The sequence below is a fragment of the Moschus berezovskii genome, chromosome 1 (assembly GCF_049115385.1).
Source record: "Moschus berezovskii isolate FMDL1 chromosome 1, NW_MosBer_1.0, whole genome shotgun sequence".
In the NCBI taxonomy this organism is placed as follows: domain Eukaryota; kingdom Metazoa; phylum Chordata; class Mammalia; order Artiodactyla; family Moschidae; genus Moschus; species Moschus berezovskii.
The window spans coordinates 118,446,106-118,463,489 of record NC_142460.1 but is presented as its reverse complement, the minus strand read 5'-3'; the positions used below and the strand labels follow the sequence as shown (position 1 = coordinate 118,463,489).

The window sequence follows — 17,384 nt, the reverse complement described above, 5'->3', positions numbered from 1 at the left end:
GCTTCATCATTGAATATCATTTACTATGTGCTATGTACTAAATACATTTAACAGATTATTTTTTATCCTCATGACCGCCTCATGAATATTCCTCCCAATTTATAAGAGAGGAAAGAAAGGAAGGCTCAGAACATCAAATTACTATACACATACTCATACCACCAGCAACTGTGTGAGCTGGGCTGAACCCATTTGACTCATTTTTTGATCCCATCTGCTTTTTCTTTTTGTCACTAGACATATACAAAGTCTGGGTAACCACCTGCTAAGGATGCTAATGATGGGTTCTGGAATCTGAGACCAGAATGCCACTGAAGTCTCTTCTAAACCATAATCCATGGCTCTTTTTGACTCTGTTTTCTTAATGTCTACAAAGAATGATTATAGTTTGGAGGTATGTTGTGCTTTTACACTCATTAAGAATACTCTGTACCAACAATATGCAGAAATAATGATATACTTTTGTGATGTGATTCAATTTAAAAAGGAGGAGGATATGAAAATCTCACCTTATCATAAATTGTAGCATTTCGAGCTGCTGTTGAAACCCACACCTCCTTGAAGAATTTGTCACTCACTGGATCCTGAATGTCTTCACTAGGGCCAGAAAGATAGCCGAGAACAACCCTGAAATATAAGTGTCCTCCTGAATGAGTAACTGAGACAGAAGCAGTTTGTTTGCAGGCACTGTTTCAAACGGTACAGTAATTCAGGCACTCAACCATACAAGCCTATTTTCTTAGAAAGGAAGCCAAAGGAAGCCATTAAGACTAAGTGTGTGTCCACAAGGGAAAAAGACAGCATGTACCCAGTGTTCATTGCAGCACTATTTGCAATAGCTAGGACATGGAAGCAACCTAGATGTCCATCAACAGATGAATGGATAAAGAAGCAATGGTACATATACACAATGGAATATTATTCAGCCATAAAATGAAATGCGTTTGAGTCAGTTCCAATGCAGTAGATGAACCTAGAGCTTATTATATAGATTGGAGTAAGTCAGAAAGAGAGAAACAAATATTGTATATTGGCACATATATATGGAATCTAAAAGATGGTACCAGTTATCCTATTTGCAGGGCAGTAATGCAAGGAGATCCAACCAGTCCATTCTAAAGGAGATCAGTCCTGGGTGTTCATTGGAAGGACTGATGCTAAAGCTAAAACTCCAATACTTTGGCCACCTCATGCGACGAGTTGACTCACTGGAAAAGACTCTGATGCTGGGAGGGATTGGGGGCAGGAGGAGAAGGGGACGACAGAGAATGAGATGGCTGGATGGCATCACCGACTTGATGGACGTGAGTCTGAGTGAACTCCGGGAGTTGGTGATGGACAGGGAGGCCTGGCGTGCTGTGATTCATGGGGTCGCGGAGAATCAGACACGACTGAGCGACTGAACTGAACTGAACTGAACTGAATGGAGAAGAAGACACAGAGAACAGATTGTGGACACAGTAGGGGAGGGAGAGGGTGGGATGAATTGAGGAAATATACACATTACCGTATGTAAACAGATAGCCAGTGGGAATTTGCTGTATGACTCAAGGAACTCAAACCAGTGTTCTGTGACAATTTAGAGGTGTGGGAAGGGGTGGGAGGTGGGAGGGAGGTTCAAGAGGGAGACGACATATATATACCTATGGCTGATTCATGTTGATATATGCAGAAACCAATACAATATTGGAAAGTTATTATATTCCAATTAAAAATAAATAAATATACAAAAAAAGACTAAGTGTGTGCCTTTATGAAAAAAAAATCCTAAGTTGCAAAACAAAACAAAAAACCCTAAGTTGTTACAATGCTTGAAAGTTTTAACTGTTAGACAAGAAAGACCTTCATTTCATTCTAAGAGAGTCCTTGTAATTTGGCCTAGGAGGGTGAGGACCTTGGAAGATAGGGCTGGTAGTCAAAGAATGTACCAGCCAATATGCTGAGCACTTTCCAAAAATGATCTCAGTAAATCCTCAACAGCCTATGAGGAAGTAACTATTTAAAAAAATTAAAAAATAATAAAAAGGGAACAACTATTATTATTTTCCTTTTACAGAAAAGGGAACTAGGCACAGAAAGTTTAAGTAACTCTTTCAAGGTCATACAGCTTAATAAGCTGTCGACCTGGGACTCCAACCTGGATCACCTAACTCCTAAACCTGTGCTCTTAACCAAGACCCAACTTTCTTACCCGCCTTTTTTCCTTCTAACCTTCCCTCTTCCCTCCCTTGGGCCAAGAACTATGCTGAACTCTAGGGTATAGAAATGAACACGAAAGACATGGAGCCTCTCTGGGTGGAGTTAAATTTGGTGGGTAAGATCAACACTGAATAAAGAATCAGCCTCAGAAGGAACTGACTGAAATGTGGTAAATGCCAGGTGTGCTTTAAGAGTATGAGATGGGAGTCGTCAGGGAGTCTTTTCCTTCCCCACCTACCATCTTTCAGGATTCAGCACAAGGTTGCCTCTAAACAACTTCTTTTGGCTCCTCCTTCTCCCATTTCCTATTTCTCCGGTCAATCTTTCTTCCTTTGTTCCCCACACTGTGCTTCACATATGCTTTGTTTTTGTCAGAACACCTGCAATATTCATGCACTTTTTGCTTTTAACAGGCCCATCTCCCAGTTCTAGTGCATAAATGCTTTGAGAGAACATGATTTAGTTAGTCTCATATCCCCAGAATACCTGGCATAAAAGAAGACATGCAGTAGATTGTCTGAGTTGATCAAATATAAACAGAGGACTAGAAATAATAAGAAATTCTCAAGCAAAGCAAGACAAATTTCAGAGGTCATATTTGAAAATGATAAGAGCTCTTGTACTTACATAAAGCCTGTAAGTTAAAAAGCACGTCTATTTTAATCCTGTGAGGTTGATGGTGCATGATTCCCATTTTGTAAATGGGAAACACAAGATTGGAGACATCCTATTAGCAGAGCTAGAATCTAAGCTGAGTCCAGAGCCCTTTTCTCACATGCCTGGCAGGTTCAAGGAATAAATACAAAGGCTTGTGCTACACTGGAAACAGAAGTGGAGAAACAGGTCTCAGAAGGGTTTTGGCTTTTACACTGCATGAAATTGGGACGCAGTGCAGGCACTGGCGGAGAAGGCAATGGCAAGCCACTTCAGTACCTTTGCCTAGAAAATCCCATGGATGGAGGAGCCTGGTAGGCTGCAGTCCGTGGGGTCGCTAAGGGTCGGACACGACTGAGCGACTTCACTTTCACTTTTCACTTTCACACATTGGAGAAGGAAATGGCAACCCACTCCAGTGTTCTTGCCTGGAGAATCCCAGGGACGGGGGAGCTTGGTGGGCTTCCGTCTAAGGGGTCACACAGAGTCGGACACGACTGAAGTGACTCAGCAGCAGCAGCAGGCACTGGAGCAAGGAGTGACAGAATCTGACTTACATATTAAAAAAAACGGCTGCTGTGTTGAGAATAGACTGTGCAGGGCGAGGGTTGAAACAGGGAGACCAGTTGGGAGTCATTGCAGTGATCTCGGTGGGAGATGAAGGTGGCTTGAGCAGTGGAGAGGAAGGTGGGGAGATCAGCTTTCACTGATGCAGTGGCCATAGAGTGTGACAAAAACAGGCATCAGGATGACTGAAAGGGCCTTGGCTTAAGCAACTAGATGAAGGCAGTTGCCATCAGCTGAGATGGGAATTCTGTGGGTAGAGTCAGTTAGTGGGGGAAGACCAGGAATTCAACTTTGAACCTGTTGGGACATCTATTATTCAAGTGGTGATACTAAGTAGGCAGTTGGATAAATGAATCTGGAGTTTGGGAGAGAAGGTTTGGCTGGGGATATAATTTTGAGAATTGTCCACATATGTATAATCATAAAGCCATGTGAATGAGTATAGACAGAGAAGAGGACCTCAACAGTAGGGGAGGGAAGGAGTAGTCAGTGAGGCTGCAGAAAAGCCAGAGGGTGAGTATCCTGGAGCAACACAGTGTTAAATTCTGATCAGAACCAACCGTCGGATTTAACAGGGTGGAGATCACAATATTGTTACCCTCTTAGTATTTAAATATGTCGATTTACATCATCATTTTTAATGACTGCAGAATTTCCAGTTATGTGAAAATTTATTTAACTAGCTCTTTTATTATGACCTTTTGGGTTATTTCCAGTTTTCCATTATTATATACAAAGCTATAATGAACATAATTTATTCATCACATATAATTACTTTGTGAATTTCTATGATTATTTCACTCAGAGAAATTTAAAAATTAAAATTCCTGGGTCAAACATTATGCAAAATCTACCTCAGGAAAGATTGTTCCAACACACATAATATTTACCATCTGTGTTCTCCCCAGTCAGCTCCAATATTACCAATACCTAAAAAAGCTCAGTCAGATTATGGGTATAAAAGGGCATCTCACTTTAGTTTTAGTCTGTACTTTTTCTATCATATAAAAATTCTCTAAAAGGGAATTCCCTGGTGGTCCAGTGGTTAAGACTTGATGCTTTCACTATGAGGGTCTGGGTTCAATCCCAGGTCAGGGAACTAAGATCCCACAAGCCAAGTGGTGCAGCCAAAAAAAATAATAAATTTAAAAAATTATCTAAAGCAAATGAATCTAGCACCTGGGCTCACTATGATTCTTAGAGTTTTATAACCCCAAAATTCTACTTCTACTTCAAATTATGTCTTCCAGGTGTCACAGTGGTAAAAAATCCACCTGCCAATGCAAGACAGGCAGGAGACACAGGTTCCATCTCTGGGTTGGGAAGATCGTCTGGAAGAGGAAATAGCAACCCACTCCAGGATTCTTGCCTGGAAAATTCCATGGACAGAGGAGCCTGGTGGGCTACAGTCCAGGGGGTCGCAGAGAGTTGGACATAACTGAGCATGAACGCGCACATGCAGACTCTACAGGGATAACTTTCAAAAAGCGCCTAAAGGATGATGTCTGCACACAGATACGGCTGTTCCTAAGGACCCAAAGCAAACTTTAACTGTGTCAAATGTGAAGGACAGTGCAAGTTACAACAGTAAGCCAATTATAATAATGTCTTTGATTTGGGTTGGTGCTAACCAGCTGAAAACAGCAAAAAAGAATACTTCTGTGACTTTGCTTTTAAATGAGAACAAGAGGTGAGGTAATGTGTCTGTCAAATTATCAGTTAAGAACTTGTGAGTAGAAAAAGTATTTAAATAAGCCTATAACAGATAATATTCAGTAATAAATTATTTTGCCTGTCAGTTTAATTATTAAAAATTTATATTAAAAAGTACAGTAAATATTATATGAAGTACCCTGGGTATTTGAGGATTAAGGTTTCAGAGAAAATGAATTTGATTTTATGCTGATGTGAATAATGGCAATTATTGAATGTTTAATTGTTTACATTATCAGTGGGACAGTAGGAAAGGTGCAGAAAATTTTCTGTTCTTTCCACTGCTTATGTCTACCACGGTCACTGATTCTGAGCTCTACCTGTGTAGCTAAAGGTTTCTGTTGAGTGATGGCTACATCTGTTAAGTCTGGATAATTTTCTAGGACTTAATGAACTGTTTGGCATGTAGTTGTGACATCCAGTGCAGTACTGTGATGGCTGATTCTATTTAGAACTGATGTCACATCGAAATGTGTCTCTGTATTTCTATTCAAAAATAAACCAGATGGGAAATGGATTGAAGTTGCATTTTTTTTTAAGGGGGAAAATGGCTCGACCCTAGGTCACAATGTTTATCTTTGAGAATATTTCCCAGTAAAAAGAGCTAAAATCAACATAAGGTTTTCATGGTGCCTTTTAATGTATTATTTGTGTCTGCTATTGTGGAAGAGTGAAAATGCTTGTTCAAGAACAACTGCTTCTTTAAGACAGTTTAAAAGTTGCCAGGAAAAACAAAGCACTTAGGAACAAACTTATCATGAAATGTATAGAGTCAGCAAAAAGCCAAAAGGACAAAAACAAAAATCTTTCAGCTCAGTTCAGTAGCTCAGTTGTGTCCAACTCTTTGTGAACCTATGGACTGCAGCACACCAGGCCTCCTGTCCATCACCAACTCCCAGAGTTTACTCAAACTCATGTCCATTGAGTCGGTGATGCCATCCAACCATTTCATCCTCTGTTGTCCCCTTCCCCTCCTGCCTTCAATCTTTCCCAGCATCAGGGTCTTTTCAAATGAGTCAGTTCTTTGCATCAGGTGGCCAAAGCATTGGAGTTTCAACTTCAGCATCAGTCCTTCCAATGAACACTCATTTCCTTTAGGATGGACTGGTTGGATCTCCTTGCTGTCTAAGGGACTCTCAAAAGTCTTCTCCAACAACATAGTTCAAAAGCATGAATTTTTCAGTGTTCAGCTTTCGTTACAGTCCAACTCTCACATCCATACATGACTACTGGAAAAACCATAGCCTTGACTAGATGGACCTTGGTTGGCAAAGTAATGTCTCTGCTTTTTAATATGCTATCTAGGTTGGTCATAACTTTTCTTCCAAGAAGCGAGCGTCTTTTAATTTCATGGCTGCAGTCACCATCTGCAGTGATTTTGGAGCCCCCCAAAATTAAGTCTGTCATTATTTCCTTTGTTTTCCCATCTATTTGCCATGAAGTGATGGGACCAGATGCCATGATCTTAGTTTTCTGAATGTTGAGTTTTAAGCCAACTTTTTCACTTTCCTCTTTCACTTTCATCAAGAGGCTCTTTAATTCTTCACTTTCTGCCATAAGGGTGGTGTCATCTGCATATCTGAGGTTACTGATATTTCTTCCGGCAATCTTGATTCCAGCTTGTGCTTCATCCAGTCCAGCATTTCTCATGACGTACTCTGCACATAAGTTAAATAAGCAGGGTGACAATATACAGCCTTGAGGTACTCCTTTTCTGATTTGGAACCAGTCTGTTATTCCATGTCCAGTTCTAACTGTTGCTTCTTGACCTGCATACAGATTTCTCAAGAAGCAGGTCAGGTGGTCTGGTATTCCCATCTCTTTAAGAATTTTCCACAGTTTGTTGTGGTCCACACAGTCAAAGGCTTTGGCATCGTCAATAAAGCAGAAGTACTCCTGCTTCCAATAATGAAAATCCTAAAGCATTACTGAAGAATAAAAATTTTGAAGAAACTGAAGTACATACTTTGCTCTTCAATAGAATGGCTCAATATTATAAAGACATCAGCTCTTTTTATATTAATCTATACTCCAGTATTCTTGCCTAGAAAATTCCATGGACAGAGGAGCTTGGTGAGCGACAGTCCATGGGGTCGCAAAAGAGTCAGACACAACTTAGACACTAAACAACAGCAACAATAAATATACTGTAGTCATGATCAAAAAACTAATGACAGAACTTGAATAAACAATGTTAAAGTTCATGTGGAAGAATGAATAAGAGTAGCCAAGGTTATTTTGGAAAAAAAATCCTAATTTGGGGAAGTGGTATGGTAGGAAGGAAGTAGTACTAAAGTGCACAGCTATGATAATTAAAATGATACCACACTGGCATGCAAGTCATCAGACCTTCAGTAGGAAGCAGCAGAGAGTACAAATAGATTAGGACACATGGCAATTTGGTACAGCATAAAGAGGCACTGCAGGCTAGAGAGTCAAACAGGACTGCAGTCATGCAATCTGGATCAGCTGGTTTCTGCAGCAAAAAGAGTTAAAGTCCCTACTTCCTTTCTAACATTAAAATAATTTGCAGATGCTGAATGTAAAATATAATATCAGGGACTTCTATGGTGGTCCAGTGACTAAGACTCCACACTCCCAAGGCAGGGGACCTAGGTTCAATCCCTGGTGAGGGAACTAAATCCCACATGCCATAACTAAGTGTTCACAAGCCACAACTGGAGATCCCGTGTGCAACTGAGACCCAGTGCAGCCAAAACTGAGACCCAGTGCAGTAAATAAATATTTAAAAATAAGTAAATAAATATCAAAAAATAAAAAGTAATATTAAACAAGCACTAGAAGATAAAATATAAGGAAATAGGAAATATTTTGTCTTGGGTTGGGGAAGCTATTCTAAGCATATTTATTACAATGGGGAGAAAAAAGAAAAAACTGATAGATTTGATTAATAAGAATTGAAGTTTCCCCCAAATAGTATAAACATGATTAAAAAGCAATTGCTAAGTCAGATTTGCAACAAATGGGAGGAAGAAATTAGCCTCTTGTATACTTAAATTACTTATAAGTCATTAAAAGAAAGTGAAACATTCCAACAAAATGGACAAAGGATATGAATAGTCTAGACAGTTTACAAAAGAACAAGTACAAATGGGTAATGTTTAAACTCTCAAATTGCACATTTTAAAAAAAAGGGAATTCATTTTGAAACCCAACAAATTGGCAAAGATTAAGTAAAATAACAGAATTCAGAAAAGAAGGGGAGGAAAAAGCCCTATAAAACATTGTTAGAGATACAATATGAAGTCAGAGGGCAAAGGAAACTACACACTTCCTTTGGCTAGAAATTCCAGGGTTAGGATTTAGTTAAGGAAACCATTAAGAAGGTTAGCAAGATGCTATCTACAACCATACCCACTTTTGTAAATCAGTGAAAACTGTGTGTTCCTGAGGTTCTCTAAAGAAATTATGGCATACTCATATGATGTGATACAATGCAGACATTAAATGTAATACAATGCAGCTAGTAAATGTTATACAACACAATGACGTGGAAAAGTGTGCAACATTGTTTAAATAATAAAGAACTTTGTGGAACTACAAGAACTCAATTATGTTTTAAAATAGAAATACAGCACAGTGACATTTATGTATAGAAAAAAGTGGAATGAGATACATAACCTGTTAAAATTATTAGCCCTGGGTGGTGGGATTACAGATAAAATTTAATTTTCTTATTGCTTTTCTGTGTTTGCCAAATTTTCTATAATGCAAATATGTTGAAATCAGAACTCTCTGCCTCTATAATTATACATTTAGAAATTTATAAAGAAGCCCACACCTTTAAAGAGAATACTTATGTTCTCATGGAACTGAAAAGGTATGACATTTATCTCTAGTTTACAGGAGGAAATATTTGTTTCCCTATATAATCTGCAGTAGTCAATCAATGGGTTGATTAACAGGGTACTAATTTTAAACTCTCCCCTCTAAACAAAACAAATTGATGTTAGAAGCTAATTGAAATATCAATAATCAGAAAAAAAAATCTTACTGGCAAAACAATTAGTAACAAACGTGAATAAAAACAGAGGTCTGACATATTCTGAGGGATGAATTTGCTGAGTTCCTGGGGCAGAGGGAGCAGAATGAACTGAAGCTTGGTTCTCAAAAGCCAGAGTCTGGAGTGAGTAGGAGGGAAGGGCCTCCAGGATTGGCAGGAGGTAAGTGCTGGTTGTATGCCTATCTGCCAGTGAGCCAGTTTCCAGAAGCGACTGTTGACATGGGAAAGGTGGAAACAACCAAACTGCAACAGTATGTGTGTAGTGCCTTTCATCGAAAAGCTTAAAATACCACCTATAATGGGGGGCACTTGTCTATCTCACTGTAGAGACCGCACTGAAATCCCATCCTGGCCAATCACATCCTCTGTGTGTGTTTTAGTCACTCAGTCATGTCCAACTCTGTGTGACCCCATGGACTGTAGCCCGCCAGATTCTTCTGTCCATGGGATTCTCCAGGCAAGAATACTGGAGTGGGTTGCCATTTCCTTCTCCAAGGGATCTTCCTGACCTAGGGATCAAACCGGGGTCTCCTGCATGGCAGGCAGATTCTAGAATCATACAATTGTGGACTTCCTGAAAAAGCTTACAGGTGGGAGGGTGGTTGGGGTGTTCATAGACGGTGGGAGCTCAGTGTGTCAGCAGTGACTGGGGAAGAGGGAGAGGTGATAAGAAGCCATTCGGGGGGGAAAAAAAAAAGAAGCCATTGTGGAGGGAACAGAGAAGTGACAGGATCTGAGGTAGGTTCTCGAAGGATCACTCTGTCCACTGACACTGGAATACAGGGGTTGGGATGGGGCCAGTTAGAGCCATGCCCAGGAAAGTTCTGAGTAACACTTAATTGAATGAAGGACTCATTTAGGGCCACACAATCCTTGGTTCTCAGCCCAGTGCTCTCTCCACTGGACCACAGATTTGTTTAAAACTCACATCTTCCTGTAGAAGATCAGGAATCTTTTATGTCTGGAGTCATCTCAAACCTGAGAACTGAAGTTTCCACATTTAAATTTAACACCAGTAATCTCTAGCATTCTCCTTTAATGATTTTAAAAATCATACCTTTGTATTACTGGAACCATTTCAATTTCTAAAAATGGACTCACTATAAAAAACTTAAATAGACACTAGGTGGCTTGACTTGGTCCTAAATCTATTAATAGATTTAAAATACTAGTTTTTTTTCACATAAAAATAATAAAAGCTAATAAATAATAATAAAATGGCTTTGTTTGTGCCCCACACAAAGCCATTTTGCACCACATCCTATGTTCTGGGGACACTGATTTGAAAAAAGAAGAACCTGGAGATGGCAGGTGTGCTGAGAGTGAAGAGGCTGGGTCGGGTCGCAGTGCCTACTGCAGAGGGACACTCAGCTTCAGAGACCCACCGAAAGCACTGGAGCCGAAGTCCTTGGGCAAATCGACCAGCTTGGTACTCTTTTCCATCCATTACCGAAGGGACTGTGTCCGTGTCCTGCACAATGACAGCCATTTCACTGTCTCGTTTTCCCAGCATGCTTCGGTCATTTATGTTGGCAGAGCCTATAAGGAGAAACAGTGCAACTGAACAATTTTCTTGTCGAGGTAGACACTCACTTGTCCTCCAGACTTGATTCTTCCTTGCTAAATAAACCCTCATTTTGTTTGGTTATCAAGAGATGCGGTGCTCTAAGGAAGCAGTGACCTCCCTAACCCAGGGGTGAATCTCGATCAGTCTAAGTCAGCCACAGTCATGACATTATTTCTGCCAGTGACTGCTTATAAATGGGCATTTGTCATGATTCTAGCCATTGGAACATGAAGGCAAATCTGCCAGGGGCTTCTGAGAAAGTTTTCTACTTCTTATTAACAGACACAAGAACAGGATGTCTCTTCCAGTCTTTGGATACTCTGGCTTGAAGTGTTGTATGAAAACATGATTCTAGGAGCTGAAGCAGCTATTTTGTAACCAAGAGGAAAAACAGATATGTTAAAGACAGCAGAGCAGAAAGAAGAAAGACTCTGGGTCTTTAAGTTACTGAACTAGCCAACTCTAGAACTTCTTACCTTCTTACCTTATCTTTCCTATAGTTTCACATACCTCTAGCTGAATTTTCTATCTTGTGGCTCAAGGGATCCTAACTGATATAATCATTAAGCACAAAAAGAAACAAGAATGCTTACCAGTTCAGTTCAGTTAGCTTTTACACTTAATAATTAAATTCTGCAGACTTTAACTCATGGTCATATAAGTATAAATGTCAAAACTCAAGAAGACCTTCACAGCAATATAATCCACTCTCAAATACAGACTATCATTAGTGGCTATGAGTTTCCATTCTCTTGCCTCGTCTTGAGAGGCACACCAATGGCTTCTGTATCAACTTCTCTCCATTCTATTTTTAAATCCAAATGAGCTGAGAATGTCAACTTTCACATGTATTTGAATATTAGTTCAATGTGTATCTTCTGCGTTCCTCTGTCATATATTGTTACTTTTTCTGCATTAACCATCCTGGATCCACACTTTTGAATACTTGAGGTGTTCTACAAACTACAGATGGGCCTGACAGATTCTCCTTTTCCTTCTTGCTCCTCTTGCCCTAGCCCCACACTCCACTGCTTCTGCAGACTCACAGCAGAAAGGTCAGGTTGAACTGGAGCTCGGGGCCACCCTCTGTGATGGGGGCCATCAGGGTAGAAGGTGTTAGCAGCCCTGCCCCAAGCCCAAATGGCAGGATGCTAGACATGAGTGGAAGCTGGCTCCTTCTAAAGAGACTTCACTGCCATTTGCCACAATACTGCATGCGTGCATGCGTGCTAAGCCACTTCAGTTGTGACTTTGTGACCCCATGGACTGTAGCTCACCAGGCTCCTCTGTCCACGGAATTCTTAAGGGAAGAATACTGGAGTGGGTTGCTGTGCCCTCCTTCAGGGATCTTTGCGACCCAGGGACTGAACCCCTGTCTTCAATGTCTCCCGAACTGGCAGAAGGGTTCTTTACCACTAGCGCCACCTAGGAAGCCCTTGCCACAATATTGTCACATATTTAATCACACAAATCTATGATAACTGTGGATATGAATGGTGCCCCACAGGGACTCTGGGTGACAGAGAAAGGATGGAACACCTCACAGAAATTTGGGAGCACTACTAGGGTGCTGTGAGGTGAGTCCCACCTTTGAAAAATGTTTTGTTAGTGACAAATCAACTTTTTACACATACACTTACATTTTAATCACACTATAAAATTTGCCTCCTCTATTGCAGACAAATCACACTATAAAATTTGTCTTTGGGCTTGACATTTGGCCCAGCATTAATTTGGGCAAAGTCATTTAATCTTATATAATTCAAGATCATAATATAGACCTTGTTGGGTTGTTGTGAGAATTAAATAAGACCGTGTGAAAGCACTTACTGATCTATAAACTACTCCACAAATTCTAATTATTATTGGCATTATTATCAGATACTTGTTACCTCGATAATATCTGCACTAGAGAACCTGCCTCAGGAGGGAGAGATTTGCTAGCACATACCGTTTGTAGCAAAGAAGCCTCCTCTCTGGGAACTGCCCCTTACCCAGGTGTGTGAACTGTCAGGGGTGAGGCGTAAGGGCCCCCCAGTGCTGCTTTGGGGCTTACCAGGTGGCTCAGTGGTAAAGCATCCGCGTGCCACTGGTTCGAACCCTGGGTTGGGTAGATCCCCTGGAGCAGGAAATGGCAACCCACTCCACTATTTTTGGAAAATTCCATGGAAGAAGAGCCTGGCGGGCTATATACAGCCCTGCTGCTGCGGCTGTTAAGTCTCTTCAGTCGTGTCCGACTCTGTGCCACCCCATAGACGGCAGCCCACCAGGCTCCCCCGTCCCTGGGATTCTCCAGGCAAGAACACTGGAGTGGGTTGCCATTTCCTTCTCCAATACATGAAAGTGAAAAGTGAAAGTGAAGTCGCTTCAGTCGTGTCCGACTCTTCACGACCCCATGGACTGCAGCCTACCAGGCCCCTCCGTCCATGGGATTTTCCAGGCAAGAGTACTGGAGTGGGGTGCCATTGCCTTCTCCAGTTATACAGTCCATGGGGTCTCAAAGAGGCAGACACCAGATCGAGCAGTGCTGGGACGTCACTACCACGTGTCCCCAGCAGAGGCCGCTGTCGGGTCGGGGCTGCTGAATTGGGAAGCCATCATTGCTCTTCACTGTCTGGGAGCCTGAGCATATGAGCCCTCTGGAAAGCCTACACACATAGGCGCGCGCGCGCACACACACACACACATTTTCACACCGGTCCCCCTAGACTCCCTCCCAGCACTGTGGGCCCCACACTCGCGAGCAGAGGAATGCATTCCTGGCATTCTGGACTAGAATTCTTAGAGAGTGTGTTTTCTCGCACTTCCAGGGTGCATCAGGAGTTTCCCAGGGCAGTCTCTCTCAACTACACTGGATAAGTGAGGTGTGCTCGTCTTGTGCTCATGATCAGTCATGTTTGACTCTTTGCGACCCTGTGGGCTGTAGCCCACCAGGCTCCTCTGACCATGGAATTTCCTAGGTAAGAATACTGGAATCCTTCAGGGGATCTTCCAGACTGAGGGATTGAACCTGCGTCTCCTGTGTTTCCTGCACTGTAGGCAGATTCTTTACCCACTGAACCATCAGGGAAGCCAGGATAAGTGAGTTGGCTACTACTTACTAAGAATGTGAAGAAGGGGAAGAGAAAACTTAAGATGAATTTAATAAATGAGATACTAAAAATGAGATACTGGTGGATGTAAATATTCTCTCCCTTTTTGTTGTTAAACATTCCCATATTCTGAAAATCAAATTCAGAACAGCAGGTTATAGTATTAACCCATTTCTACAGAAAATATGAGGAAGAAGAGTGGGCAAGGATTCTAGGAAGATACACACTGAAGGGTTAAGGGTGGTGGGTGCTTTCTGGCAAAGGGAAGGAGACAATAAGGGGAATTTTGACCTTTTACTCTATATGAGTCCTTAAAGTTTGAATTGTTTTCAACAAAGGTACTCTATTTTTATGGTGACAGAAATCCCTTGGTTTATTAGGACATTGTCTTGATAATTTAAAAACACCTAATTTTTGGAAAATGACCTTTTCTAAGCATGTTATTAGGAACTTTTTAAACACTGTGAACTATAGCAAAATAGAAAAGAGTATATGAAAACTTATAAGTACAACTTAGGTAATGACTTTAGAAAATCATTGAATTTATTACCCAAGCTGAAAAATAGAACATTACCACATTCCAGAAGTCCTCAGCTATCTTCCCATGGAAGTCCTTCCCTTCCCAGGAGAGAAACTTTATATAGAATTTTGTGTTCATCATGCTAGGATGATGTTTTCCTGAACAAACAAGTTTACTTTGGGCTTATTTTTAATTTGTGTAAATAGAACCATATAGTAGATAATCTTTGGAGACTGGCTTCTTTCATTCAACATCATATCTTTGGGATTTATCTTATACATATCGTAATGCATTATTTTCCTTAAATGAGCACCCACAAACCTATTTAGTCATTCTCCTGTTGATGGATATCTGGGTTGTTTCCAGAGTTTTCTATAATACACAATTATGTTCTGCATAGTTGTGCATATGTTTCCTGATGTGCACACGTGGGAGTTTCACGGGGCTCTGTACACAGGAGTGGCATCCCTGGTGTTTCTTAGTGTTGCTAGCACTTGGACTGTCCAGTTTTTTATTTTCGCCAGTTGGTATTTTGAAAACCTGTTCTTTTCCTCATTACCATATTAATGAGGGTGAACATCTTTCTTATATTGTGGGACTCAGGTATGTCCTTTGTGGGGGTGCTCCTAAACAATTCCTCTGCCCATCTTTCTTTGGATATTGTCTTTCCTTGTTGATCTAGTTCTTTATATGTTTTGAATGGGCTTCCCTGCTGGCTCAGAAGGTAAAGAATCTGCCTGTAATGCAGGAGACCTGGGTTCAATCCTTGGGTTGGGAAGATCCCCCGGAGGAGGGCAAGGCAATCCACTCCAGTATTCTTGGATTCATGGAGAATCCCCATGGACAGAGGAGCCTGGTGGGTTACAGTCCATGGGGTCACAAAGAGTATTAAGTGTGTTGCAAATACTCTTTTTTCAGTTTGTGGTTTATCTTCTTATTTTATTTATATAGCATATCTTCATGAATAAAGTTCTGAATTTTAATGCAGTTAGATTTTTCTATCATTTCCTTTGTCATTTTGCTTTTTTTAAAAAAATGTCTTGTTTAAGAAATTGTTAATTCTCCTGTGATAGAATAATGACCTCTAGAGATGACTATGTCATAATACCCAAAGTTGGGATGTTATATTACATGGTAAAGGGGAATTAAGGCTACAGATGGAATTAATAGATGGTGTTAATCAGCTGACCATAAAAATGACATTATCCTAGATTATCTAGGTGTTCAGTATAATCACAAGTCTTTAAAAGTAAAGGGAATTCAGAGAGAGATGTGGTTACAGAAGAATGGGTTGACACTTGGAGGACCTTCAGAGAGATGTAACATTGCTGCCTTCAAAGACAGAAGAAAGGGATCATGAACCAAGGAATGAGGGCGGCCACTCAAAGCTGGAAAAGGCAAGGAAATGGATTCTCCTTTGTGCTAAATTGCTTCAGTCGTGTCCTACTCTTTGTGACCCCATGAACTGTAGCCCACCAGGCTCCTCCGTCCGTGAGATTCTCCAGGCAAGAATACTAGAGTGGGTTGTGACCCAGGAATCAAACCTGCATCTCTTACATCTCTTGTATTGGCAGGCAGGTTCTTGAGACTAATCTCCATCTGGGAGGCTTCTAGAAGGAACACAGCCCTGTTGACATCTTGATTTTAACCCAGTGAGATCTATGTTGGACTCCTGACCTACATAACTTTTAGATAATAATTTTGGGCTGTTTCAAGTCACCAAGTTTGTGGTCATTTGCTACAGCAGTATTAGACAAATAATACACCAACTCTACCCTATTTAGGCCTATGTGTTTTAATTAATTCACATATTTATTTTTGGCTGCACCATGCGGCATATGGGATCCTAGTTCTCCCACTAGGGATCAAACCCATACCCCCTGCATTGGAAGAGCAGGGTCTTAACCACTGGACCTCCAGGGAAGTCTTCAGTGGGCTTCTCAGTACTTTCTAACCGCTTGTGTTCCCTGAGCCTCCAGTTCAGGAGTTCGCAGCTTGGCTGCACAGGAGCGTCATCTAGGAAGCTTCCAAAAGGTAATGGCGCCAAAACAAAAACAGAAAGCAAAAAAAAACCTTGCTTTCTGGGCCCTAAACCAGACCAATTAGTCACAATTTCTGGAAGTAGGAACCAGGCATTATTAGTATTTTCTCCTAATATCACTACATTCTTGTATCAATTAACCCAACTTTCTTTTGGTTGGGGGGAGAGGATCTATTTGAAAGGAAACTGCAGGCATAAATAAACATTCCCCTAAATGACAGTTCCATTCATCTGAACTCAAACCCATCTATGTTCAAAATTGTTCTGTGCTGACAGTGAAAACATCTGACTCACTGAGTGGAGATGGGAAGACCCCTATCAGCGTGATGGAAATATTCTATATCTTGTTCTGGGATGTAGTTACATAAATGTAAACATATGTGAATATTCATTAAGCTGTACACTGAAGCTTTGTGCCATTTACTATATATAATACATTAATTAAAAAAGAATCATCTACAAAAAACAAAAGAAAAGCCACTAGGCAATCCTAAGGCAGTCAGGGTTGAGACCCATGGGACTCGCTCTTTACCGGGGTAGCCTTTCAACTACAGACACTTGTCTTGAGCCTGCCTTTAAGCACCGAGATCCATTCTCTCCGTGCCGTTCCCACATGTCACCCTTGCTGACTGCCTCTCAGCACCAGTTCCTCAGTATCCATCCCAATGGCTCTGGTTTTTGGTGAAAAGAATACCTGCCTCCCCTGTAGTCCATGTGGTGGGTGGGGCAGCGGAACTGTGTGATCATGCTTTTTGTCTCCCTATTGTGCTGTGCAGTGGGCTGCATGCGTGCATGCTAAGTCACTTCGGTCATGTCCAACTCTTTGTGAACCAGTGCATAGTAGCCTGCCAGGCTCCTCTGTCCGTGGGATTCTCCAGGTAAGAATACTGGAGTGTGGTGCCATGCCCTCCTCCAGGGGATCTTCTGACCTAGGGATCAAACCAACGTCTCTTATTGGCAGGCAGGTTCTTTAACACTAGTGTTACCTGGGAAGCCCACGCAGTGAA

General features: G+C 41.2%; 1 protein-coding gene across 7 annotated transcripts in view; it reads right to left on the bottom strand.

Annotated features, from left to right (window-relative positions):
• The window catches only part of PLD1 (phospholipase D1), a 261,776-nt gene that overhangs the window by 34,941 nt on the left and 209,451 nt on the right, over nucleotides 1-17,384 (bottom strand). For 6 of the 7 annotated variants that reach the window (XM_088839115.1, XM_088839120.1, XM_088839100.1 and 3 more), the window contains 2 exons: nucleotides 10,543-10,696; nucleotides 510-627 (listed from right to left, as the gene is read on the bottom strand). In XM_088839115.1, the coding sequence (XP_088695241.1) occupies nucleotides 510-627; nucleotides 10,543-10,696 (272 nt within the window). The remainder of the gene's footprint in view (nucleotides 1-509; nucleotides 628-10,542; nucleotides 10,697-17,384) is intronic. The other variant, XM_088839113.1, reaches the window with a different exon arrangement.